This window comes from Thamnophis sirtalis, unplaced genomic scaffold, assembly GCF_051295495.1.
Source record: "Thamnophis sirtalis isolate CommonGarterSnake01/CBP01778 unplaced genomic scaffold, rThaSir2_p1.2 scaffold_14, whole genome shotgun sequence".
Lineage (NCBI taxonomy): Eukaryota > Metazoa > Chordata > Lepidosauria > Squamata > Natricidae > Thamnophis > Thamnophis sirtalis.
The window spans coordinates 36696381-36721885 of record NW_028261394.1 but is presented as its reverse complement, the minus strand read 5'-3'; the positions used below and the strand labels follow the sequence as shown (position 1 = coordinate 36721885).

The 25505-nt window shown below is 44.3% G+C and overlaps 1 protein-coding gene across 1 annotated transcript; it reads right to left on the bottom strand.

Moving 5' to 3' along the window:
- Positions 1–248: 248 nt before the first annotated feature.
- Positions 249–23368, bottom strand: CENPT (centromere protein T). The gene is made up of 22 exons (XM_087728815.1): positions 23262–23368; positions 21709–21817; positions 19765–19858; positions 18387–18520; positions 16809–16842; positions 15879–16024; positions 14609–15130; positions 13004–13222; positions 10242–10472; positions 9861–10094; positions 9458–9691; positions 8626–8859; positions 8251–8463; positions 7877–8089; positions 7501–7713; positions 7126–7338; positions 6743–6964; positions 5809–6030; positions 4372–4468; positions 1716–1880; positions 1351–1455; positions 249–831 (listed from the first exon to the last, which is right to left on the bottom strand). Exons 1-22 carry the CDS (start codon positions 23346–23348, stop codon positions 702–704), a joined length of 4071 nt encoding a protein of 1356 aa, XP_087584941.1. The 5' UTR covers positions 23349–23368; the 3' UTR covers positions 249–701.
- Positions 23369–25505: the final 2137 nt, after the last annotated feature.

The following is a 25505-nucleotide window of genomic DNA, read 5'->3' as shown; positions in this document are numbered from 1 at the left end:
TTGGATGACCCCGTAGTTCAGTGTTTCTCAAGCTTGGCAACTTGAAGATGTCTGGACTTCAACTCCCAGAATTCCCCAGCCAGCGAACCTTGGCAACTTGAAGATGTCTGGACTTCAACTCCCAGAATTCCCCAGCCAGCATTCGCTGGCTGGGGCATTCTGGGAGTTGAAGTCCAGACATCTTCAAGTTGCCAAGGTTGAGAAACACTGCCGTAGTTTGATTTATTAATCTCTACTTAAGAACTGCATTTACCTAGGTTTGGATGTTTATTTATAATCTTAAAACATGGAAGAAAAATAGCTAAAATTACAAAAAGTTCTAATAGCTTCAGAATACAAAGAAAGGTTTAGTAAAATTGACATAGGACCACAGGTTTTTGCTTGCTTGAGAACAAGAGTACAGAGAAAACAGTTTTATTCTAAAGTAATACAGATTTTTTTTTTAACAAAATATAAACTTGCAACCCTGGTAGAGACAGAAAATCAAGGCTCCTCCTGTACCGCAGTAACTGAGACACAATAAGTACAATTCAGCACTGCTTGTTTCTGAGAAGGTGCCGCGATTAAATTAAATGCCGTGTAAATGATTTTGTCTTAGGGACAAATCTCCATCCGTTCTAATCCAGAGCCTTAGGAGATCTTTTCCCTTCCACTGCTTATTTCCAAACCAGAAATGTTCTGCCCTCGGGCCTCCAAGCTTCTCACTTCAGATTCTGAGGGATCACTTTGTTCCCGCTGATGGCGATAGGAATTAGAAGCTTCCTGTACTCCAAAGGTAAGTGTCGCTCGACCAGCACATTTAGAGGCATCTTGTCTGTTATCAGTCCTTGCCTGGATTGCGGAGAAAGGGATCACAAGAGAATAAGACCCAAAGAAGCACCCCTGTGAATCGGATAGTGCTCGCCTCTTTCCAACCAATCCTATAACAAGAGCCCATGTCCCTCCAGTTTGGGCTTTGTCAACTGTCCTGAGCTATAGGTAGTCCTCGAATTACGACCACAATGGAGCTGAGATTTGTTAAGTGGGTTTTGCCCCATTTTACGACTTTTCCCATCACATTTTTAACTGAAATGCTTGCAGTTGTTAAAAGTTAAGTCACGTGGTTGTTAAGTGAATCTGGTTTCCCCATTGATTTCGCTTGTCGGGAAATTGAGCTAGGCGCATCTTATACTTCGGAGGGTCTTATACTCCGAAAAATATGGTACATTGTGATTATGATAGCCAGAATTCCCAAGAGCTGTAATGGCCAGAAGTTCTCGCTCTCAAACATCTGAAGAGCATTATGGTAGGGAAGCCTTCACTGAGATATCTTCTTTGGTTGATCTTGCAACCTCACCCCCCACCCCTTACCGCCTCATGAGGAGCTCCAGATCAGCTGTCTCCGCTGTCTTCCGTCGAGCATGGTTCACGTAGGCTTCCAGGTCATTGCTCAGATGCTTGAAGTAGATATTGACACTGGAAAAAATGCGAGCCTAAAGTCAGTTGGGAGAGTTACAGCATTGCTCCCTTCTTGGGAGGCAGGTTGCAATGCAACCCCCGCCTCCCCCCCCCCCATCAAGAAACCTCAAACGTCTGATCGCAATTAGATACCCGTGAGCAGATTTGTTTCTTGGCAAAAAAAACCAGGCGTGGCAACAGAATGAGATTTAAGATTTTCTCCGAGCTCAGCATAATTGGCAAACCTCTTTTCTCCACAAGGGATTGGGATGACTCACCACTTATCCACAACTTGCAACGCCTCTTTGGTTACTGGCATCTTGACGTAGTGGGTGAACATTTTTTTCACCAAGTTGCCGGGGAGGGACGGCTCTCGTTTTTCCTGGCGGGCTTTTTTAGCTGGCTTGGGAACCCGTTGAACCAAATTCTGTTTCATTGGTGTCCTCCAAGGAAAATATCAAAAAGACATGTCTAAGCAATTTGAGTCTACTGCAGGGAGAGGAAACCCAGGAGCTCCAGCTGTTACAGAAAGCCACCTCCCAGGTAGTTCCAGGTGGCAGCATCACCTATCTGGGAAGTCCACACATCTTAAACCCTGTTCCACTGGGTCTGAACCAGAGGTGGAATTCAGCAGGTTCTGACCAGTTCTGGGGAACCGGTAGCGGAAATTTTGAGTAGTTCAGCAAATACCACCTCTGGCTGGCCCCGCCCCATCTATTCTCTGCCTCCCGAGCCCCAACTGATTGGGAGGAAATGGGGATTTTGCAATAACCTTCCCCTGCCATGCCCACCAAGCCATGCCCACAGAACCAGGAGTAAAAAAAAATTGAATCTCACCACTGGTCTGAATGCCAGTCACGGAATAGTAATAGCAATAGCAGTTAGACTTATATACCGCTTCATAGGGCTTTCAGCCCTCTCTAAGCGGTTTACAGAGTCAGCATATTGCCCCCACAGTCTGGGTCATTTCACCCACCTTGGAAGGATGGAAGGCTGAGTCAACCCTGAGCCGGTGAGATTAGAACCGCTGAACTGCAGATAACAGTCAGCTGAAGTGGCCTGCAGTACTGCACCCTAACCACTGCACCACCTCGGCTCAGAAGGCTGGAGTTCTTTTTCTCTGGCAGTCAAGAGTGAGCCAAGGCAAAAAATATTCAGTGTCGTCTTTATCCTTAATAGTAAGTGTTAGTCTATCCTCACCATCTATTGCAATGTAAGCCTCTGATGGCGAACCCGTGGCATGTGTGCCAGAGGTGGCAAACAGAGCTCTCTCTGTGGGCACGTGCGCTGTCGCCAACTGGTCTTCGTGGGTGCTGGAATGCCGGAAAATGGACTGAAAACGGCTGTTTTGGGGCAGTTTTCAGATCATTTTCAATCTGTTTTTCGGACCATTTTTAGATCATAATGGGCCATTTTTCAGGGTGTTTTGGGCCCCAAAAAGAAAATGCCTCCAAAACGGCCTGAAAATGGTCTGGAAAATGACCAGCCAAAAATGACCCCAAAACAGGCATGCATGCGCTGGACAATTGGTCTTCAGGTTTTCCATGGGACCAGTGTGCAAAGACCAGTTGGCTGGTGTGCATACGCATGGCGGAAACCCAAAGAATAGCTGGGAGGCTTGTGTGCGCACCAGCCAGCTGGTCTTCAGGTTTCCTGCACTCTGGCGCACGCACATGCGTTCTGGTTTGGGCACTCGACGCTGAAAAGGTTTGCTCAAACTGTTGTAAGCCATTCAGTCACCTCAAACCGCAAGATGGGTTTAAAGTTTTAAATTTAAGAAGCAATACAAGCTTAGATGAGAAGCGAAACGTCTTCAAAAGAAAAACCAGAAATCCCAGTTGCCTCTTCAAAAAGAACCATGACCGGGATGACTGAGGATCTCCCTAGGCATTTAGTCCTCCAGTTACAACCACAATCGAGCCCCAAATTTCTGTTGCTAAGGGAAACATCTGTTAAGTGAGTTGGCCCCATTTTACGACTTTTCTTGCCACGGCTGCGAAGCGGATCCCTGCAATTGTTACGTTAGCCACACAGCTGTGAAGTGAATCTGGCTTCCCCATTGACTTTGCTTGTCAGAAGGTCGCTAAAGGGGAAATCACGTGACCCTGGGATGATGCAACCGTCATAAAATTGGGACCACTTGCCAAGCGTCTGAATTTTGAGCACATGACCATGGGGATGCCGCAAAGGCTGTAAGTGTGAAAAACGGACATAAGTCACTTTTTTCAGCCGTTGTAATTTTGAACGGTCTCTAAATGAACTGTTGTAAGTTGAGGAGTGCCGCTAAATACAGAGTGGTTAGGGGTTGTTTTGACCCAGGTTTCCTTAACAAGCAAGAAGCGGAGTCTTGGTCCCTGCAAAACCCCTTTTATTTACACGACTGTGAATTCCTTTCGTTCACAGTCCGCAAGGCTTTAGCAAACCGTCTTTCAGAGGAATGTTTATCAACACGAACCTTATCTCGCTTGGAGAGCTGCTAAATAACTAGTTTCCAAATGCAGGGCAAGGCAAAACTTGGCACAGAGTCTCTTATAGTCACAAACAGAACTTTCCACTCTTGAAGAGACTGAATGAATGGTTTCCTACAAAAGCCCACTCCCCATTCGTTCCTCTTTTATGTCCTATGGGAGGGGCCAATCACCTCCAAGGCGTGGCTTTACTCTAAGTTGACCCTGCTTTCTTAGCTGTTCTTGTCTTCTGGCAGCTCTGCACATGCGCACACTGGGAAGAGGCTCTAGCTGTTCCTCTGAATCACGCTGTCTAGTTTCCTCTCTGCCTCCAACGCAGAGCCCTCGTCCAAGCTTCCCTCAGTCCCCAGGACTGGCCCCTGTTCCTCCCCAACCTCCTCACTCTCCGACTATGTTGCTAGTTTTGCTGGCGGCCACCAGGCCACAACAGGGGGCTAAAATTCCATCCCTACAACCGCATACATACCTAGAAGCCACCTCTTTCGAAACATGTGGGCTGGATAGCAATGGTGTACAGTGAAAAGCTTTAGCGCGGACAAAGGCTGGTGTTCTGGCGGTTGGTTCTGGGAGAGAATGAAAGAAAGCATCTCATATCACTTCCCCAAACACATGACACTTCTGGGGTGGGGCTTCTGGGGTAGAGCATAAAGATATGATATTTCTTAAGTTCAAACAAGCTTTTGCAGGAAACGGGGGATACATTCATACAACTGATTCAGACAATTGCAACGTGAATATTAAAAGCACATGTAGTCTGTGATTCTTCCCTTTTGCTAGGATCTTTCTGTTGTTTATATGCTGCAAGAAACCTGTATTATGTATATGTAATATGTGAAAAAGACTTGGGGTGGGGGGAGAAACAATTCAAAACCAAGTATTTGACCTCATTTTGAAATAATGACAACTCTAATCTATAAAACATTAATGAGAAATACTACCAGAAAAAGACCAGAAATGGAGCCATTGTTAGAAATTTATCATCCCCGTTGTTAAGTCAGGAACAGAGTTGTTAAGCGAATCCGGCTTCCCCCATTGACTGCTTGTCAGAAGGTCGCAAAAGGGGATCACATGACCCCAGGTCAGTGCGACCATCATAAATATGAACCAGTTGCTGAGCGTCCAAATTTTGATCCCGTGACCATGGGGGATGTTACAACAGATGTGAACAATAGTCACAAGTCACCGTTGTTAACTTCACTAAACAGCCACCAGGCAAACTGTTCTAAGTCAAGGATTATCAATCAAGGATTGGATTTTACAGCATTCAAATTAAAATCACTTGATTTATTAAATTTAGAAAGAAAGAAGCCTTCTGGAGAAACCCAAATGATGTGCGGAATAATTTGGGAAGAAGTCATGCTTTGGGAGGAGAGTAAACTTTCTGAAGCCCAACCATGACAGCCGTAAATGAATGAAGTTCTCAACATAGGGAACTGAGTCAAGGTAAGATTAGTTTCTAAATTGACTCTGAGGTCTTCCAGAGTCAATTCCTTACATTAATAGCAATAGCATTTAGACTTATATACTGCTTCATAATTCTTATATAGCTCTCTCTAAGTGGTTTACAGAGTCAGCATATCGCCCCCAATAATTTGGGTCCTCATTTTACCCACCTCGGAAGGATGGAAGGCTGAGTCAACCTTAAGCCTGGTGAGATTTGATCTGCCAAATTGCAGGCAGCCGGCAGTCAGCAGAAGTAGCCTGCAGTACTGCACTCTAACCACTGCGCCACCCTAACCCTAACCCTACCCTTAATCATTTTGAAATGCATCCAATAAACCAAGTTTGCTTCAGCTGTGCTTTAGCATAGGGATCTTCCAACCTATCAGCATCTCGCCATCCAGACCCGCTTTTGTGCGACATGGGTGGCTATATACAAATATGGTTAAATAAATCAGCTCACCAACGTCCTCAGATTCTGACATATCCTCAACTTCTGGGCTGTCTTCAGTTTGAAACTCCAAAATCTGTTCCACATTCCTCATTTCTTTTGTTCTGTTTCTATCACCTGTTTGTGGATTTGTTCTATCTCTCATTGCCTTAAAGGAGTCCAGCGTCTTGGGAGTCTTTCCACTTGTGCGTCTATGTGGAGTTGTCACTCTAGGACTTTGAGCGTTCTCATTAGCTAAAGAGAAAAAAGGAAGAAACAAAGAAAAGTCCTCCATCTCCTTCACAGATAATCTGAAAGTTACTAAAGAACTGAAAGTTATCAGCGCCTTGCTCTCCAGAGTCACTTTTATGTGAGATGGAGAGTTATATAAGTATATATTAAGTGTTGTGGCCCAGCAGGAGCCGTTGGAGCTGCCACCAGATTCCGACAGCGAGGGGCCCTATGAGTCGGCTCTGGAGGATGTGGAGGACCCTGGACAGCGCAGAGAGGCTGGTTGGCCACCAGGAGGCGCCTGAGCCTTGGATCAGTGGGGAGGAGACAAAAGAGTATGATCCGGACGTCATGCATTGGAGCAGTGGGGAGAAGCCAAGGGAGTTGTTCCTGGATGCCTGGCAACGCCGGGCAGATCGACGTAGAGAGCAGTTACCAAAGATAATTGGACCCTGGTGATTGTAATTAGGCTCCTCTCAAGATAGTATTTAAAGAGAGACTGGGAGGAGCCTGGTTTTGCAGGATTCAACGTCATTCCTAAAGCTGGAGAAGCTGTTATCTGTTGAAGTCTGAGTTGCTGCCAAGGTTGTTATCTGTTTGTTATGCTTGGCTTTCAGCCACCGAGGTTTTGGTTTCTTACTAATAAAGTGCTGTGACATTCCAGTTAAGCTTGTCTCAACATTCGTTACTGGATGGAGGAGGGGGTCAGAACAATTAAGTAAGTAAATTAACTCACCAACATCCTCAGATTCTGACATCTCGATTTCTAGGTTGTCTTCGGCTTCAAACTGCAGAATCTGTTCAGTTTCCACATTCCTCCTTTCTTTTCTATCACTTGTTTGTGGATGTGTTTTATCTCTCATTGCCTTAAAGGGGGTCCTCTCCAGTGTCTTGGGAGTCTTTCTACTTGCACGTCTACTTGGAGTTGCCACTCTAGGACTTTGAGAGATCTCAATAGCTAAAGAGAAAAAAAAGGAAGGGAAAAAAAAGATCTTCCATCTCCTTCACAAATAATCTGAAAGTTACTAACGGACTGAAAGTTATCATTGTCTTGCTCTGCAGAGTCAGTTTTATGTAAGGTGGGCAATTATATAAATATGATTGAGTAAATTAACTCACCAACGTTTTCAGATTCTAACCCCTCGACTTCTAGGTTGTCCTCAGCTTCAAACTGCAGAATCTGTTCATTCCTCGTTTTTTTTCTATCACCTGTTCGTGGATGTGTTCTATCTCTCATTGCCTTAAAGGAGGTCCTGTCCAGCGTCTTTGGAGTCTTTCCACTTGTGCGTCTACTTGGAGTTGCCACTCTAGGACTTTGAGAGATCTCATTAGCTAAAGAGAAAAAAAAAGGAAGGGGGAAAAAAGATCTTCCATCTCCTTCACAGATAATTTAAAAGTTACTAACAGACTGAAAGTTATCATTGTCTTGCTCTGCAGAGTCAGTTTTATGTAAGGTGGGCAATTATATAAATATGATTGAGTAAATTAACTCACCAACGTTTTCAGATTCTAACCCCTCAACTTCTAGGTTGTCCTCAGCTTCAAACTGCAGAATCTGTTCATTCCTCGTTTTTTTTCTATCACCTGTTCGTGGATGTGTTCTATCTCTCATTGCCTTAAAGGAGGTCCTGTCCAGCGTCTTTGGAGTCTTTCCACTTGTGCGTCTACTTGGAGTTGCCACTCTAGGACTTTGAGAGATCTCATTAGCTAAAGAGAAAAAAAAAAGGAAGGGGGAAAAAAGATCTTCCATCTCCTTCACAGATAATTTAAAAGTTACTAACGGACTGAAAGTTATCATTGTCTTGCTCTGCAGAGTCAGTTTTATGTAAGGTGGGCAATTATATAAATATGATTGAGTAAATTAACTCACCAACGTTTTCAGATTCTAACCCCTCGACTTCTAGGTTGTCCTCAGCTTCAAACTGCAGAATCTGTTCATTCCTCGTTTTTTTTCTATCACCTGTTCGTGGATGTGTTCTATCTCTCATTGCCTTAAAGGAGGTCCTGTCCAGCGTCTTTGGAGTCTTTCCACTTGCGCGTCTACTTGGAGTTGCCACTCTAGGACTTTGAGAGATCTCATTAGCTAAAGAGAAAAAAAAGGAAGGGGGAAAAAAGATCTTCCATCTCCTTCACAGATAATTTGAAAGTTACTAACGGACTGAAAGTTATCATTGTCTTGCTCTGCAGAGTCAGTTTTATGTAAGGTGGGCAATTATATAAATATGATTGAGTAAATTAACTCACCAACGTTTTCAGATTCTAACCCCTCGACTTCTAGGTTGTCCTCAGCTTCAAACTGCAGAATCTGTTCATTCCTCGTTTTTTTTCTATCACCTGTTCGTGGATGTGTTCTATCTCTCATTGCCTTAAAGGAGGTCCTGTCCAGCGTCTTTGGAGTCTTTCCACTTGTGCGTCTACTTGGAGTTGCCACTCTAGGACTTTGAGAGATCTCATTAGCTAAAGAGAAAAAAGGAAGGAAAAAAAAAAAGAAAGATCTTCCATCTCCTTCACAGATAACCCAAAAGTTACTAACAGATTGAAACTTATCAGCTCTCCAGAGTCAATTTTATGTGAGATGGTCGGTTATATAAATATGATTAACCAAGTAAATTAGCTCACCAAAGTCCTCGGATTCTGACATCTCCTCAACTTCTGGTTTGTCTTTGTCTTCAAACTCCAAAATGTGTTCAGTTTCCGCATTCTTCATTTCTTTTGACTTGTTTCTATCACCCGTTTGTGGATTTGTTCTATCTCTCATTGCCTTAAAGGAGGTTCCCTCCAGCGTCTTGGGAGTTTTTCTACTTGCGCGTCTACTTGGAGTTGCCACTCTAGGACTTTGAGAGATCTCAATAGCTTAAGAGAAAAAAGGAAGAAAAAAAGAAAAGAAAAGAGAAAGATCTTCCATGTCCTTCACATATAATCCAAAAGTTACTAAAGGACTGAAAGTTATCACTGTCTTGCTCTGCAGAGTCAGTTTTATGTAAGATGGGCAGTTATTGTCAGCCTCTGCCTTGCTGCTGCTTCGGCTGCCATTGAAACGGGGAGGGGGGGCATGGTATTAGGGAGGGGAATCATTATGTGCTGGAGGAATATTCTAGAAGCTGTCCTGACCATCTCATTGCGCATGTGGAGGAAGGGAGTTTCCCGCCAAGGTTAACTGTCCAGCATTCCACCCTGATGATGTTTTTTGAAGTTATCTCCCACCTGACAGTTGGGTGAATTATAATTGGACTATGGACTGGGGTGACAAGGGGAAGGGATTGACCTATACATCATATTCATTGCTTTCGCGCCCAATTAACCAGATTCAGCTTTGCTTTGCTACTATTCGTTTGTAATTAGTAAAAGTACACTTAATTTCAAACAAATGGAGTTGAGTGGTTTCTTTCCTGATTATTAAATGAAGCAGCGCCTGACAGTTATATAAATATGATTAAGTAAATTAACTCACCAACATCCTCAAATTCTGACATCTCCTCCACTTCCGGGTTACCTTTGGCTTCAAACTGCAGAATCTGTTCAGTTGCCACATTCCTCATTTCTTTTGTTCTGTTTCTATCACCTGTTTGTGGATTTGTTCTATCTCTCATTGCCTTGAAGGGGGTCCTCTCCAGCGTCTTTGGGGTCTTTCCACTTGCGCGTCTGCTTGGAGTTGCCACTCTAGGACTTTGAGAGTTCTCATTAGCTTAAGAGAAAAAAGGAAGAAAAAAAAAGAAAAGAGAAAGATCTTCCATCTCCTTCGCATATAATCCCAAAGTTACTAAAGGACTGAAAGTTATCAGTGTCTTGCTCTGCAGAGTCAGTTTTATGTAAGATGGGCAATTATATAAATACGATTAAGTAAATTAACTCACCAACATCCTCAAATTCTAACATCTCCTCCACTTCCGGGTTGCCTTTGGCCTCAAACTGCAGAATCTGTTCAGTTGCCACATTCCTCATTTCTTTTGTTCTGTTTCTATCACCTGTTTGTGGATTTGTTCTATCTCTCATTGCCTTAAAGGAGGTCCTCTCCAGCGTCTTTGGGGTCTTTCCACTTGCGCGTCTGCCTGGAGTTGCCACTCTAGGACTTTGAGAGATCTCAACAGCTAAAGAGAAAAAAGGAAGAAAAACAAACAAAAGAGAAAGATCTTCCATCTCTTTCATAGATAATCCGAAAGTTACTAAAGGACTGAAAGTTATCAGCAACTTCCTCTCCAGAGTCAGTTTTATGTGAGATGGGCGGTTATACTCACCAATGTCCTCAGATTCTGACATCTCAACTTCTGGGTTGTCTTTGGCTTCAAAATCCAGAATGTGTTCAGTTTTCACATTCTTCATTTCTTTTGATCTGTTTCTATCACCGGTTTGTGGATTTGTTCTATCTCTCATTCCCTTAAGGGGGGTCTTCTCCAGCCTCTTGGGAGTCTTTCCCCTTGCACTTCCACTTGAAGTTGCCACTCTAGGACTTTGAGAGATGTCAACAGCTAAAGAGAAAAAAAAGTTAGAAAAGAGAAAGATCACACATTCCATCAACAGCTTCTTTTGAAAACACAGGCTGTTGGTATGTGTCACTGAGTCTATTACTGCTTTGAGATCCTTCCTCCCAAACATTCCACCTTTCCTCTTTATTCATATGTAAAGGTTCGGTTCCACCACAAAACCGCGGACGACAAAATCGCGGTCGACGAAAGCGCGTATGTGACGTCATCATAGCACGACGGAAAAGATCGAAAAATGTAAAAATAAAGCGAAAACCTTACCCTAACCCCCCCAAACCTAACCCTAAACCTAACCCTAACCCTTAACCTAACCCTAACCCTAACCCTTAACCTAACGAAAAACCTAACCCTAACCCTTAACCTAACGCTAAACGTAACGCTAACGCTCTAAACTTAACCCTAACCCTCAACCTAACCCTAACCCTTAACCTAACCCTAACCCTTAACCTAACGCTTAGCTTTATGTGAATCGGCTTGCTGTAATGTAACTTTTATTTCAATTTTTCGATCTTTTTCGTCGCGTTGTGATGACGTCACATACGCGATTTCGTCGACCACGCTTTTGTGGAACGCGGTTTTGATGGGTCACGTAAAGGTTCATCTCAAAGTACCATCTGGTAGAACAGAGCCAGGAGCTTTTGCTTCTTTAGCTTTTGTGCGCAACTCACCCATATCAGGTGTTAGGCTAAAACATATAAATAAGAATGGTTGCTGGAATTGGGTATGTCTAGTTTAATGAAAAAAAAAACGGATTACAGGTGACATGAAGGCAGTCTTCCAATCTCTCAGGGGTTGCCACAAAAAAGAGGGAATCAACCTGTTCTCTAAAGCAGTGTTTCCCAACCTTGGCAACTTGAAGATGTCCGGACTTCAACTTCCAGAATTCCCCAGCCAGCATTCGCTGGCTGGGGAATTCTGGGTGTTGAAGTCCAGACATCTTCAAGTTGCCAAGGTTGAGAAACACTGCTCTAAAGCACCTGTAGGTGGGATAAGAAGCAATGGATGGAAACTAGTCAAGGAGAGAAGCAACCTAGAACTAGGGAGAACAATTAATCCGTGGAACAACTTGCCTCCAGAAGTCATGAATGCTCCAACACTGGGAATTGTTATGTTTAAGAAGTTTTAAAGAAGAGATTGGACAACCATTTGTCTGAAGTGGTATAGGGCTTTCTGCCTGAGCAAGGGGTTGGACCAGAAGACCTCCAAGGTCCCTTCCAACTCTAATATTCTGTTCTTGAGATATTGCCAGATGCTGGTCATTTCTCCTGAGTTCTCTAAGTTATGTCTTCATTAACCTCAATAAAACTATACGGCTTAGCTGTGAGAAGACGGACTTTCAGGCTGCTCCTGAGAGACCATCTATACCGGGTTATTTGGACGATTCGTTTTGAATCTAAGCTGTCCTGAAGAGACAGTGAGGTGGGGGGAACTCCAGTGGTCCCAGAGATGTTCGCAAAATCTCTGGGAATCTAAGGAAAGCCCTCCTAATCCAGTGATTTCCGGATCAGCCGATGCTGACTATAACTGCAAAAGCCCAGAGAGAGAGTGGATATAAGCATGTCGTTTGGTGTGAGTTTTAAATCTTTTTTTCTTGTTGGAAGGAGTGAGGTTCTTTTAAAAAAAAATATCCATGTTTATTTCAAGGCTTAGATGAACATTTGGGGGTATTTCCTATCCTCAAAATCACAAAATAAAGGCAATTTTCAGCAGCTTTACTTAGAGTTGCTCTGGAAATCACACCAAAAAAGAGAGAGAGAAAAGACTGGATTCACAAACTACATTAAACCAAAACCAAATGATTATATAGCTTAGTTCAAGCTTCAAAGATCTCAATATTATCTACAGATCCCAAGAGTCAATAGTCTGTGATTGAAACAGGATCCTTTCCCTGTTCTAACTGGAGATGAGGGGAACTGAACCTGCGTTTTTATACACGATAAGATGAAGTGGAGATGCCTAATTAATTATATGGAGGCAAGACATATTTCAAGGCAATTATTCCAGAGCGAGGCCAAAGTGGTAGAGGACAACATATCTCCATTCAGAGCACTTCTTCACATAATTCTCGCAAAGGCTTCCACACAACTATCGCAGGAGTCTCCAACCTTGGGAACTTTAAGATAGCAATAGCAGTTAGACTTATATACCGCTTCATAGGGCTTTCAGCCCTCTCTAAGCGGTTTACAGAGTCAGCATATTGCCCCCAACAACAATCCGGGTCCTCATTTTACCCACCTTGGAAGGATGGAAGGCTGAGTCAACCCTGAGCCGGTGAGATTTGAACAGCCGAACTGCAGAACTGCAATCAGCTGAAGTGGCTTGCAGTGCTGCATTTAACCACTGCGCCACCTCGGCTCACTTTAAGACTTGTGGACTTCAACTCCCAGAGTTTCTCAGCCAGCAAAGCTTAAAGCAAAGCTGGCTGAGGAACTCTGGGAGTTAAAGTCCACAAGTCTTAAAGTTGCCAAGGTTGGAGACACCTGATTTATTAGCAACTATCAACCACTTACACTTACTTATTTCCCTAAGAGAAGAATCTTCCTCCGAGTCCACCTTGGCCATACCCTGTCCTGCAACTGCTGGGATGATGTTCTCCAGCTCCTTGGTGATTTGTGCCACCATCTCATTCACTGAACGCCGGACAATTTTTCTACTCAACCAAGTTGAGAAATTTCTCTGAGATGCTCTTAGGTGATGAGCATCTGTTTGTGTGGATGGTCTTCTTGCATCCGGGCCTAGATTGGCAAAAATTAAGAAACAGTCACAAATGTTCAGACACAACAAAAAAATAATACTGAACGGTATTTTTGAAGGTTATGCTAGTCCCTAAGCTTATTCTGGATGCACTCAAGGAACCATCACATTTTAACATTTTTTGGAGAAGCAAGAGAAGCTTCCAAGTCCCGCTGGAGCTTTATTCAAAAGGCAACTGGACTTTGGTTTTCCTTTGCTTCTCATCCAAAAAGCTTCTTCGGTTCTGTCTGAGAACCGAAGAAGCGTCTTGAATAAGAAGCGAAATGTCTTCAAGGAAAATCAAAAGTCGAGCTGCCTTTTGAAAAGGCACCTTGGATGACCGAGAATCTTCATTGACGGAAGCTTCTAAGCCATCTACCAATGTGGAGAGAAAAATAATTGCCAAACAGATCAGAGTTCCCAACCCTTCCAGGTTTGCTGATGGGTGGCAGGGAAAGGGGGAGAGGGGATGGTTATATTAGTAAATTATAAAATAATAATTTAATTTACTATAAAATATAAAATAATTTACTAAGAAAATTATAAAATATTCTCATCCTTCCTAGTACCTATCTGTTCCCACTTATGACTATAACCCTGTTGCTTACAGTTTTACAATTTATATTGTTTTATTTGTTTCCTAGTATGATTTGATTGCTTATTAGTAACCTATGACTATCACTAAATGTTGTATCTTTATGATTGATGAATGTATTCTATTTTATTTTTTCTTCAAGTACACTGAGAGCTTATGCACCAAAGACAAATTCCTTGCGTGTCCAATCACACTTGGACAATAAAGAATTCTACTCTACTCTATTCTGTTCTGTTCTATTCCCATTCTATTCTGTATTCCTTTCCTTTCCTCTCCCCTCTCCTCTATAGAGCCGAGGTGGCGCAGTGGTTAAATGCAGCACTGCAGGCTACTTCAGCTGACTGCAGTTCTGCAGTTCGGCTGTTCAAATCTCACTGGCTCAGGGTTGACTCAGCCTTCCATCCTTCCGAGGTGGGTAAAATGAGGACCCGGATTGTTGTTGGGGGCGATATGCTGACTCTGTAAACCGCTTAGAGAGGGCTGAAAGCCCTATGAAGCGGTATATAAGTCTAACTGCTATTGCTATTGCTATTCTATTCTATCCTATAAGTGCGCATGCTCACAGCTCTATTTGTACACTCAAGCAAATGGATCATGTGAGCATGTGCTTGCCCACTGCTCATGTAAGTGGGGATGCCACGTGCCCCTGGACGCTCACCCGCCGCTTCTACAGCCCGGTTTCAAATGGCTCATGGTCCAGTAGCGGGCCACAACCTGGGGGTTGGGGACCCCCAGCATAGATGATATATGAAGGGGGGTTTTTTTGTTCCTCAAGCCCCAACAATGAACATACCAGTCTCTGTGGGAGTGAGGAGTTCCTCATCAGGACTGTTTCCTTCAAAATGCTTTTGCTGTTGCTTTTGAGGCGTGAATCTTCCTTTCTGGGAAACGTTTTCTACGCTGCCGGCATCTTCGGGGCCTGGACTTAACTTCTCCTTTCCCAGACTGGGTCTCAATCCTTTTCCTGCATCCTGTGGGCTTTCTTCTGGGTAACCCTCATCCTTTTCCATGGATTCAGTTTCTGTTTCAACGGTACTTTCACTTTCCGGTGCCAAGATTTGCGGGGGGATGCTTTCAGCCACTTTTTCAACTTCCATGTCAGATATTTTGTCCTGTGTTTGGCTCAGAGATGGCGCACTCCTACGACCTAAAGGTTTACTTGCCAAATCCGGTTCTGGTAGGACATTAGATGACTCCATCTCATTCTCCTGATCGGAATGAGGTGGGAGAAAGAGTTCTGTCTCTACCGAAAGAGCCTCTGTGTTGTTTGATTGGAACGTTGTAGTTTTCTGGTCTTCGGGGTTGTTTCCTGCCGCTGGCAACAATTTAAACAAAAGTTATCCCTTCAGATGGAAATTTAACTTTGTGTTCTGGCCCAGTTCCCCAAACACGGCAGAACTTCTGAAGTTAATTCAAAAGATTCCTTTATTAAGTGTGCCAGTCACACCGGCAAGAAGTTTCTTTCACCGCAGGCTAACAAGTCCAGCCAGAAAATAAATAATTGTCTGCCACATCTATTCATCTCTGCCCTCTGCCCTTTATCCCCAGAACTAGAGTGGGGCTTCGCTAGCAGCAATGGATCTTCCGTCCCAAGGACCAGCCCATAGATTTCCACTGCTCTCCTTTCTTCTCTGCCTTCTGCGCATGCATGCATCACGCAATGGACCCAGCAGTTCCTCCTCTTCCTCAACAGCCACCTCCAGACCTGGGGGCTGTTGATTCTCCATCTGAGGACTGATGGGCAGCCCAGGTTCTGTCTCTACCTCTATCTCTGCCAGCTCCATTCCCTCTTCCCCCTCAGAGCTCTCAGGTTGCCTTGATGCTCACCCTGACTCCCACGCTACCTCCTCCTTCTTGGATTCGGCTGCTGGGGGGAGGGGGGCAGTGGCCAACAGGCCACAACACTTTGATTTCATTTTCGCTTCTCGACACCACCACCCCCCCCCGTTTTCCGTTGATTCTGTCTCCAGAACAGATCATAACCCATTCTGACCAGGTTAGTTACCAGGTTGCTCTCTCTAACAAACATACCAGGGGAAAAAAATACCCCAAATCAGACTCACAGTCTTTGATCTGCAACAAGTCTTGTTCAAGGCCCCCTTCAAAATCCTTCACATTAACTCCTCGGTAGTTTTTGGGACGACGGATCAAGCCTTTTCTCCCAGCGGAGTTCAGTGGTGCTGGGGTTGTAAAAGAGATCTGAAGAGACCTGAGAACAGAACAGCATATAGGAGTGATAGCTAACCCTTTTGTCCTTGCGTGGTGCAAACGGAAAACGGGACACCCATAAAACAATGTGCATGTCCCCCACTTATGCACGTGTGACCCTCCCACCCCTTTTTGGACCTAGCAGGCTTCCTTGAAACCAAAAACCAGGTGCGCTCCCCCTCCCCCAGGTGCATATGCATGCTGTTACCGATGTTATTTCTGCCTTGTATGCAACTTTATTCCTCTCTAGCATTCATCTCCATTGTTCAGTGATGCATTTCCTGCCTATCTAGGATTTATCTCTAGCTGTTCCTGTTATATTATGCTTATAGTCTCGATGTCTTGTATAGTGTTTTAACTGCATTTTGATTAAACAACACGGGCTGCAGAGACCCGAAAAGAGATCGAACAAACTTCTGGTTGGCCCGTTGGGGCCTTTTTTTGCCCTCCCCAAGCTCCAGAGGCTTTCCTGAAGCCTGGGGAGGACGAAAAATGGCCCCAACAGCCCAACCGAAAGTTTAGAACCGATCCATTTCCAGAGGGCCTCTGGAGAGGCCGTTTTCGCCCTCCCCAGGCTTTAGGAAAGCTTCCGGAGCCTGAGAAGGGGTTGCGCATACATGCGCGGGGGGGTAGCACATGCAGGGGGAGGGTTGAGTGGGCACACACACGATAGTGCGTGCGCATGCAATTTTGGCGCGCCGTAAGAAAGGTTCGCCACCACTGATCTAGAGGCAAAGGAAGAAACAATAGCTTGAGCACAACCACAAAACAGAATTGTAACCTACTTTGTCAAAGATGTATGGTCCAGCACGTCTTGAGCTGCAAAGAGAGATTAAGATACATTAGAGGGGCTGTTTATATGTGGAAGTCTTACTACTTAAATACTAATTAATGCATAAGCAGAGCTATTCATTAGAAGTTGCCGATATTGCTGTCCAAAGCAGGATAAATAATTTATTCTATTTATTGCCATGCCTAGGATTTGTATTAATTGTATTAATTTCACTTCCCTGCTCTGCTTTAGGACACTTGCGAATAGCTTGGATCTGCTTTAATCTGAGCAATGTCAGTGCAGCGTGTCATTTGACAGGTCTTCAGCATTATCGAGAAATTAAACATAGGAATACCGATTCTCAGGAGGATGTACAATAATAAATATGTTCACTACTTAGCCGATTTCACAGGCTAGGCATGTCCTCTTCTACAGAATGCATTCGCTGTCTCTTATTTCTTCTAACCATTATCTGATCTCCATAAAGAAGAGTGCTGTGATCCAGGCTAACAAATCCTTAGGTAATTTTCTTAATACCTCAGAGGTCACCAACCATTGGTCCGTGGACCACTGGTGGTCCGTGAGAAAGTTTTGGTGGTCCACGGCGCACCAGGTTGGAGGAGCTGCTCCGGGAGACCAATGGGCCAGCCCTGTGACTAGAGCTCTGAAATATGGGACCGGCCAGGCAGCTTGTGGTGGGGCTGGAAATCTCCGCCATAGAGGGAGGTACATGCAACTTGCAACTTTGCAGGAGGTGCAACGTGCAAGGAGTAGCGCAGCCCTCGCTGGCCAGAATGGGGTAATGGTGCTATTGTGGCAAGGGGTGTGAGTTTTGCGCCGCAGTCAAACCGAAAGAAGAGGTGTTGACAATCCGCGGCTCTTTCACCCCCTTCCTGTGGCTTCCTGTCAGCTGAACTCACCACTGGCTGGCCCGGCGCTGGCCCAGCCCTTGCCCTCCCTCCTCGCCTGGCCTGAAAAAGGAAGGGCAGGGGATGGAGATTCACTCCATATTCCAGAGCAGGAGTGAAGCGTCATCGCTTGCTGGATGTCGCAGGCCCTTGTTGGTGCTGCACGATGTGCAACTTTCTCCCCGCCCCAAGACACTGGCTGGCCCGTGAGGAGAGAGAGAAAGAGATGAGGGAGAGAGAGAGATGAGAGAGAGAGATAAAGAGATGAGAGAGAGGAAGAGAGAAACGACAGAGAAAAGAAAGAGAGAAGAGAGGGAAAGAAAGAGAAAAAAGAGATCTTGGTGTTTTGTTTTCTGTGGGAAACGGGTCCAAATGGCTCTTTGAATGTTTAAGTTTGCAGAAACAGGAGGCCAAGCTACGTGCCTGAAGGACCCCATCCCATCACTGGGAGTCCAGGCACTTCAGCAAGCAGTGCGTTGGATTCGTATCAGTGGTCTGCGGGATTTAAAATTATGAATTTAGTGGTCCCTGAGGTTCGAAAGTTTGGTGACCCCTGCTTTAACTGGACTTTATAGGATGTCAAAACATACAGTCAACTATTATCTTTATTTCTTGGAGCAAAACATTTTTTTTTTAAAAGCATTCAAAATTTTGTTAGAGACGCCTCCAAAGGCCACATTTACCTGTGTTGGACTGAAGATGGTTGTTCAGACCCCTTTCAAATTCAGAGAGACGGACCTTTTTCGATCTCGTTGGATGCCGTGAAATCCTCGGCTTCTCTCTCTGAATGGAGTCCGACAGGCTGACTTCTAGATTGCTAAAGATCAACAAAACAGATCTTCAGAGCTATCGGTAGCAGAATACTGTTCTCGAAGGACAAGCCTCCATAGTGCTTAAACCAGGGGTCAGCAACACACGACTCTGGAGCCGCATGTGGCTCTTTCATCCCTCTGCTCTGGCTCCGTCACGTGTTGGCACCACAATTTTGAGAGGACCTTCCGGTAGGGAGGCGGGGGAAAGTACAGCGTGCCAGGAGACTCTATGGTTTTCTGGTCAGCTCCACAATTGATAGGGCTTTTGGTTAGGACAGGTAGAGGAAAAAGGATGCCGCGCTAGGAGGAGACTCTATGGTTTTCTGGTCAGCTCCACAATTGATAGGGATTTTGGTTAGGACAGGTAGAGGAAAAAGGACGCCATGCTAGGAGGAGACTCTATGGTGGGGGAACCAGACTTCCAGTTGGCTCCAGAATTAAAAGGGGAGCTTCCGGTTAGGACCTTTGTGGCTCTTTGAGTGTTTAAGGTTGTTGACCCCTGGCTTAACCCAAAACCTTAAGCAATTTTAGGTCAACTCAAAATATATATACTGTACATCAATATGGTCAGTCCCATTTTTAATCAATGCTGAACAAAACGGACATAGCTACAGCAATACTCCCCTTTGTTAGGAAATAGGGAAAATAGATTATTCAATGAGGGCTAAAAGGAGCCGTTATTATTCAGGAATGGCACATACTCCCAATAAGTAAGTCCACATACTGCATAAGTATTTGAATTTAATTTAGCAGCTTGTATGTACACATTCATACAGGTTGAACTGCATCTTAATGCAGCGTTCAGCAATCTTTTCATGCAATGGATGCCAACTACATGGAGAAAAAGGGAATGAGATTTTAGCAATATACGTTCCCAGAACTCACAAACGTAGACCATTAAAAGTAGCACAATATTTGTATTAACAAATTAATCAATAAAATGTACTTATTAATTTAATGTCAATAACACAATTAATAGATTGATTATTAATGCCTTGCTTGAATGCATTTCAGGATCAGCCATTTCTTGGCTGATTCCAAGAAAAACAGAAATAAATTTTATTGAAGGCTTGGTTTGGAGTTTTGGCTCTTAGGGTTCATTGTAGAGAAACAAAGATTTCGTAGTTTTCTCCTTTTGAGTGCTGCAATTTTACATTATGATCCTAAGTGTGTTATTCACAACAGTCAAAATAGCTGAAGATTTGTAGCCTTTATTTTAGTAACTGCCAAACACAAAGGAAGCACTTACATGGAAGAATCAAACTTCACAGGAAAATGGAAAGTTGTATCAACTGTTTTTGGAGAATCAGGTTTCTCAGAAACAAGAGGGGAAACAATTGGTTCTGTCAAAAACAAACAAACAGGGAACATTATTTCAGCAAGGGCTGAATTCAAAAGTGCTTCAAAACCACAGCTACAGTATATCACTGCCCTAAAAACAAAGAAGTTTTCTACTCCTAAACACTACCGTACATTTTTTTCACCATCTGAGGAACCTTTCATTTTTAAATCTTCAAGTTGCAAACTGTTCTATTTACTTGAGGATCCTATTGGTTTCAGAAATGCACTGAACATACAGTGATGGATGGATAGTATCCTAGACCAGTGATGGCAAATCTTTTTTTCCCTTGTGTGCCGAAAGTGCATGTGGGAGCGCAATCGCGCATGTCGACACCCATAATGCAATGCCCTCTCTGACGGGACCCAGCCCCTGCGCATGCGACCCCCCTGCGCTCCCTACACACATGCGCACATGACCGTTTTGGTGCTAGCAGGCCTCCCTGAAGCCTCCTGGACCAAAAACGGGATGCCGCATCCCCCCCCACTCCCTGAGCATGCACATGTGACCCCTCCCAACCCTGCGCATGCACGCCTCTCCCAACAGTCTCAAAAATCAGCTGGCAAGTGGGAAGCGCGCCCGCACATGCGCAATGGAGCTATCCTGGGTGACGGCTTGCGTGCCCATTGATGGCTCCATGTGCCATCTGTGGAATACATCCTCAAGACTGGATTACTGTAACGCGCTCTACATGGGGCTGCCCCTGAAGAGTGTTCGAAGACTGCAGTTGGTCCAGAATGCAGCCGCGCGAGCGATATTGGGTGTACCTAGATACACCCATGTTACACCTATCCTCCGCGAGCTGCACTGGCGCCCATTGGTCTCCGGACGCGCTTCAAGTTGCTAATCGTTACTTTTAAAGCCCTACATGGTTTAGGACCTGGCTACCTGAGAGACCACCTCCTGCCATTTACCTCCCAACGACCAATTAGATCACACAGATTGGGCCTCCTCCGGGTGCCGTCCGCCGGTCAATGTCGGTTGGCGGCTCCCCGGGGGAGGGCCTTCTCTGTAGCTGCTCCGGCCCTATGGAACGATCTAACCGTACAGATCCGGACCCTTACTACTCTTCCGGTCTTCCGTAAAGCCACTAAGACCTGGCTGTTCTGGCAGGCCTGGGGCTGTTGATTAGTATCCAGCCCCACTCTAACAGTATGCATGGTGTGAAATTTTAATACTTGTATCCTTATTTTAAATTTTTTAATATATGTTTCTTTTTGTCTTGTCTGTAAGCCACCCAGAGTCCCAAGGGAGTGGGCGGCATACAAATGTTAATAAATCTAAATACATGCCATAGGTTTGTCATCACGGTCCTAGACTGTCTAATACAGATTCTCAGTTATCCAAGTCATGATAATCCCAAAAGGCAACTGGACTTTGTTTTCCTTGATGACGTTTCTCTTCTCATCCAAGAAATGGAGTCAGAACTGAAAAAGTTCCTTGGATGAGATGCAAAATGCCTTCAAGGGAAAAACAAAGGAAGTCCAGTTGCCTTTTGAAAAAGCACCTTTGGAACCCAATATCCTAGACTCTTCCTCTCATTTGGTACAACACAAAGGTACAACTGACCCTAGGTGAGGAAGAGGTTACTAGCCATCCTTCTGGATGTGGAACAAATTATAGCTAATAAATTCTGTGCACATCAAGATGGTGAACATTCAAAAAGCAGACTGCTCATTCACATTTTTAAACCGCTACTGAAGTATTTTGTTTTTTGCTATATGTCTGCTGTTACGTTTCTGAGTCTTTGTTGTTGTGAGTAGCCTGCAATTAGCAATGACTCTGTTTTATCTGTCTGTACTTCTCCAATGCAGCATGATCTGAAACATTGCTCTCCCCCAATCCTCCACTTACGTGTCTGTAGGACCTTCTTAAAAATGGTTCGAGGTGTTGCAATATCCATCTGTGCAGAGTTGGTAGGTGCCTGATAAGCCAAGGATCTTTGATAATTAAAGGGTGCAGCCTGAAGTAAAAACAGCCCAAAGAAGGCAAATTGCAATTGTAAAAGACAAGTAGCAACAAGGCACTCTAGTAATTGAATATCAGAATTTAAATACAATTAAGCAAGGACATCACCTCCTATTTTGCTTATTACATAAAAATTAGGCTCAATAAGACTATATTTTGTGGCGATCGGTATTTTCATATAATATAAAGGTTTTCCCCGCTCATATGTGTTAATCGTTCCTGACTCTAGGGGGCGGTGCTCATCTCGGTTTCAAGCCAAAGAGCCAGCATTATCTGAAGACGTCTTCGTGGTCATGTGGCCAGCATGACTAAACACCAAAGGTACACGGAATATTGTTTCCTTCCCACCAAAGGTAGTCCCTATTTTTCTACTTGCTTTTGTACATGCTTTCGAACTGCTAGGTTGGCAGAAGCTGGGCCAAGTAATGGGAGCTCATTCCATTACCCGGTGCTAGGGATTCGAACCACTGAACTGCCCACCTTTCTGATCGACAAGCTCAGCGTCTTATACACTGAGCCACCACTTCCTTTTGATGTAATATAGACCCATGCAAAACATCTTATAGTTATATGTTTCTTTTTCTTCACCCTACATGCTAAAATAATGGCTGCACATTATTTTAGCCTAATCTAGTACATTACGAAAGTCATTTTCCCTAAAGGAAAGCTTTGGAGTTTTCTCTTAAACAACTATGCCTAGGTCTATTGTTCCTTGACAGACTTTCAAGAAAGTGCAAAGGAGAAATCACTGGAGTAAGGTGGGGAAAGGTTTTCTGTCTTTACTCTGAAATTATCCAACTGTTGTCCATAAACAGGCAAATCTCAGGTTTTCAATCTTGCTTGGATGGATGGGGAGGTTTATTCCTGCATTTCAGTTGGAGAAGGGCTCACCACAATTGCAGTGACCTCTATTGTAAAGGATAGTCCTTTATTTAAAAAAAACTTGCCATTAGATTTATTGTTTTTTCTTGCTTTTGCTCTTGAACGTTCCTTTGCAAAGCAAAGCTGTAAACATTATTTCGGGGGTGGTTTCAGTCCTTATGAGCTTTTTTTTTAAACAGATTTGTCCCTTTTTCAGGCTGGACCTTCGTTTTTTTTTCCAAGAAAAGATGGTCACAGCAGATATAATCCTTCCGGAGGATCTGAGTCTCACAAGCAGAGCCACATTGGGAAAGGTAGTCCCTCACAGGTGGAAGAGGGAAGAGGGCTGGGGAGGATGGGAATTGGAGTCCTCCCCCTCTCCCCCAGATTGAAAGAAGGTTGCTTAGGGGATCAGAGTCTCGCAAGCAGAGCCACATTGGGAAAGGTAGTCCAACACAGGTGAGAGAGGGAGGAGGGCTGGGGAGGATGGGAATTGGAGTCACCCCAGATTGAAAAAAATTTGCTTAGGGCTGCGGAAAGGAGGGAATGCCGCCACCCAAGCCTTCTACTCCGCGCACCTTTTGCCTAGCCAACCGCAGCGACCTCCTGCGACCTTGCGGGTCCTCCTCCGGCCACTGTCCTCGCAGGCTCCTCCGGGTGGCCATGGCTCGGCCGCCGCCCGCTGAGACCGTTACGAGGAGGCAGCAAAGAGCCTGCGAGCGCTCCGCAAAGTCCTCTCCCGCGTCGGGATTCAAGTAAGCACCGCCCCTGAGCAAGTCTCGCGAGAACGCTCCACCTTTTCCTGCCTCGCATTGGCCGGTGGGAGATGGAGTTCCTGATAGGGCCCGCCCGGAAACGTTGGACGTGGGTTGGTCTCCATTCCTATCATTCCCCACGAAAGCGTGAGGATTTGACTCTCTGGGTGGGATAGAGTTAGGGAAGGCTGTTGTCCCATATCTGGGATAAGCGGAAAAGGGGCTTTTGAAGGCCTCGGTGTGTCTGTGTGGCTTACATCATTTAAAAAAAAAAAAAGAGTGAAATATAGCATCCAACCATCCTGTAGTGACTTCCTCTTCTGTGCAATCTTGAAAATATTCAGCGTCCCAGTTGTCTTTTACAGCTGCCAACTGCATCCTTGTCTAGCTGGACAAATAATTTTGTACTGATGAAAGAAATGCCCTTCTGGGTTCAGCTCCAAGTAGGGAAAAAAACACCGGAGACATGGAGGCTGCTTGGAAAGACGGTTTATTGTTGGACAGGGCCACATGGCTTGAGCCCTGAACAGAAAAGGTGCTTCACATGCTTCAATGTTGGTGGAGAAGAAGAGAAGGGCTGAGGAAGGGGCTTGCTAGGCTTTTTTATAACCTGTTCAGCCCCACCTCTATGTTTCCTGTTCTTGTGTAAGAAATGTATTCTGATTGGTTGTCAGACTCACATGGGGCCATGCAGGGGCAACTCTCTAGGCCTAATCCAGGTTGGTTGAATTCTCAGATGCCATGTGGTCAGTTGAGTAAAGGGCCAATATTATCATGCTTTTACTCCCATCCCCCTGGAGCTGCAGTGGAGAAGTCTTTATTATGTAAAGGGATTAGCTTGGCCTTCTTAATGGCCCATTAACTAAGTGGGGATGGGCAGGAAGCTACAGGCAGCTATTCTGTCTTTTAAAACATGTTTCTTTCTTTTCACATCCAGAGAAATATTCTGCCTTTTCAGTATTTCCTAGGATATTTCATTTTTCTGGGAGAGGGCTGGGTGATAACTTCCTACAGTACACTCCACAGCAAATAAAGAGACCTATCAGCTCCAAACCCGGCTATGCTAGCTAGAAATATGGGTGTTCCAGTCCAACCTATTAGGCAGGCAGCATATTGTGGAAAGCTAGCTGGGAGGCTGGGTTCACACAATATGCTAACTCAAAACAAACTAAATAGTGGCTTAATATGCCACTTTTGAATCAGACAACTTGGTAATGGACCAGAAACTATAGAGATCTGGTAGCTTATTGTTTATTAACTCTGGTTCTGATCTATTTAGCCCAACATTAATGCAATGTTGGGCTAAATAGATACAAAATGAATACAAAATAAATACGATAGGCTGTGGCCTATCAAAGGCAACAGCAATCATTCTGCATTATTTAAGTCAGCAGTGCAATCGGAGACAGGACAGAACTTGAAGGCAAGCATTCTCTGGTGGAACTCTCCTTTGGAATGCCTTCCCATCAAATACACTACAGGACCTGAACTCTTGATTTTTTTATAAAAACTTTTTAAAAACAGGACTGTTTTGAAATGGCTGGGGATTGATAATGGAATGAGCAAAGTACTTAGTGAATTATCTTGCTGAGTGAAGATACTCAGTGCCATACCTTTATACTTGTAAATAAAGTCTGTATTTTTTGTTTATCATTGAGCATTTATATATTGCTGCTTTTGAGATAAACCTGGTTAATGTCTGAGTTAAAATCTAGTTAATTAAATGCTTACTAGATAGAAATATTGAATACTGGGGGGGGGGGGAGCCACTGAGTAATAACTGGAGAATGTCATGACAATTGTAGATAATCATTCTTCAAGATCATTAAGAAGTAATGGAAGTGGTTTTTAGAGGGCATTAAATTATCTAGAGTGCCAGTGTGATGAAGTGATTAAGCACTAGGCTCTGCTTTAGGTGGGGTGTCCTTGGGCCAATTACTATCTCTCAGCCTTAAGAAACAGGCAATGGCAAACTATTCCAAAATTTTGTCAAAATCCTGCAGAGATCTATTTAGGCAATCACCAGAAGTCAACACTGGCTCAAAGAAACAAAGACAAAACTCACCA

Excerpts from the sequence above, each read along its gene's own strand:
- CENPT (XM_087728815.1), bottom strand. The coding sequence starts at position 23,348 with ATGGCCACCCGGAGGAGCCTGCGAGGACAGTGGCCGGAGGAGGACCCG. Across the intron at positions 13,223-14,608 it reads CCTCACTCCCACAGAGACTG|GCCCGGATGCAAGAAGACCA; the intron begins GTATGTTCATTG and ends TTGCCAATCTAG. Across the intron at positions 6,965-7,125 it reads GTTAGAATCTGAAAACGTTG|CTATTGAGATCTCTCAAAGT; the intron begins GTGAGTTAATTT and ends TTTTCTCTTTAG.